The sequence below is a fragment of the Mycetomoellerius zeteki genome, unplaced genomic scaffold (assembly GCF_001594055.1).
Source record: "Mycetomoellerius zeteki isolate Tzet28-1 unplaced genomic scaffold, Tzet1.0 scaffold879, whole genome shotgun sequence".
Taxonomy (NCBI): domain Eukaryota; kingdom Metazoa; phylum Arthropoda; class Insecta; order Hymenoptera; family Formicidae; genus Mycetomoellerius; species Mycetomoellerius zeteki.
The window spans coordinates 5,891-7,271 of NW_017257912.1; the positions used below are offsets into that span (position 1 = coordinate 5,891).

The 1,381-nt window shown below is 48.7% G+C and overlaps 1 protein-coding gene across 1 annotated transcript in view; it reads right to left on the reverse strand.

The window, feature by feature from the left end:
• Positions 1–620: 620 nt before the first annotated feature.
• LOC108730272 (histone-lysine N-methyltransferase SETMAR-like) overlaps positions 621–1,381 on the reverse strand; it is a 1,235-nt gene continuing 474 nt past the window's right edge. Inside the window, exon 2 of the mRNA XM_018459856.1 lies at positions 621–1,361. Within this exon, the coding sequence (XP_018315358.1) occupies positions 621–1,361 (741 nt within the window). The remainder of the gene's footprint in view (positions 1,362–1,381) is intronic.

Sequence of the window (1,381 nt, forward strand, 5' to 3'; positions counted from 1 at the left end):
TCAAAACTGCATACGCGGAATTCTTACGTGAGTATCTTGAGCTGGATCATATGCGCCGTTCAGGCTCTCTAGACTCTTCGCGACGCGAGTTCTTTCTGCTGCATCACGGGGTCATTAAAGACTCTAGCTCAACGACGAAACTCCGCGTCGTGTTCAACGGATCACAAAAAACCAATCTCGGAATCTCGTTTAATGACTGTCTTCATATCGGACCGAAACTTCAAACGGAACTTACGGATATTATTATTGGCGTCGACATCGTTTCGTATTCGCAGACGATATCGAAAAAATGTATCGCCAAATCCGCTTTCATCAAGACGATTGGCCGTTGCAAAAAATTCTCTGGAGAGACTCAGCGAGAATCCGCGCGAATATTTGTTGTGTACAGTGACATACGGTCTCGCGTGCGCGCCATATCTCGCTCTTCGTTGCTTACAGCAACTCGCTCTCGAATTCGAAACCACGCGCGCCTTTGCTGCAGAAATCATTCGTTGCGACACATATGTTGACGATATTCTGTCAGGGGCAGATACAGTAGCTACCGCAAAAGAAAAAATTCAGTAACTTCAAGACACGCTCACGGCGGGCGGCTTTAATTTAAAAAAGTGGGTTGCAAATTCTCAGGATCTGCTCGCAAACATCTTATTGTGAGTGATTATTGCGGTGTGGGATCTGGCGTTGTCATGGTGGAATATGACACCTTTGCGATTGACCAGTTCTGGACGTTTCTGTCGCAATGCTTGATTCAATTTCGTTAGCTGCGTACAGTAGATCTTCGAATCGATTTTTCCCTGAAGGAGCAGCTCGTAAAACAGCACACCACGATGATCCCACCATATGGATAGCAAAATCTTCTTCGGATGCAGGCCGGCCTTCGGGGTGGCATTCGGCGGCTCGCCAGCGGTTCCCCACGATCTCTTGCGCACTATGTTGTCGTAGATGATCCACTTTTCGTCGCCAGTCACTATTCGTTTGAGAAACGGGTCGCTTTCGTGCCGCTTCAGAAGTGAATTGCAGATGGATATGCGGTTGGCCAGGTTCTCCTCGGTCAGCTTGTGCGGCACCCAAACATTGAAGCGGGACACGTAGCCAAGCTGTTGCAAATGCCTTTGTACGGTTCCATAACCTATTTTAAGTGTCTCCGCAATCTCTCGCACCTTTAGCGTCCGGTCTTGCTCAACCAGTGCCTTGATATCATTCGAATCAACCTCGGTGAGCCGACCGCTGTGGGGTCCGTCTTCAAGACTCGTATCTCCGGAACGAAATTTGGCAAACCATTTCTGAGCGGCACGTTCTGTTAAGGCATCGTCCCCGTATACGCCGCATATCTTTCGGTGGGCCTCCGCAGCTCGCTTGCCTTTCTTGAAGTAATAAAGCAAAA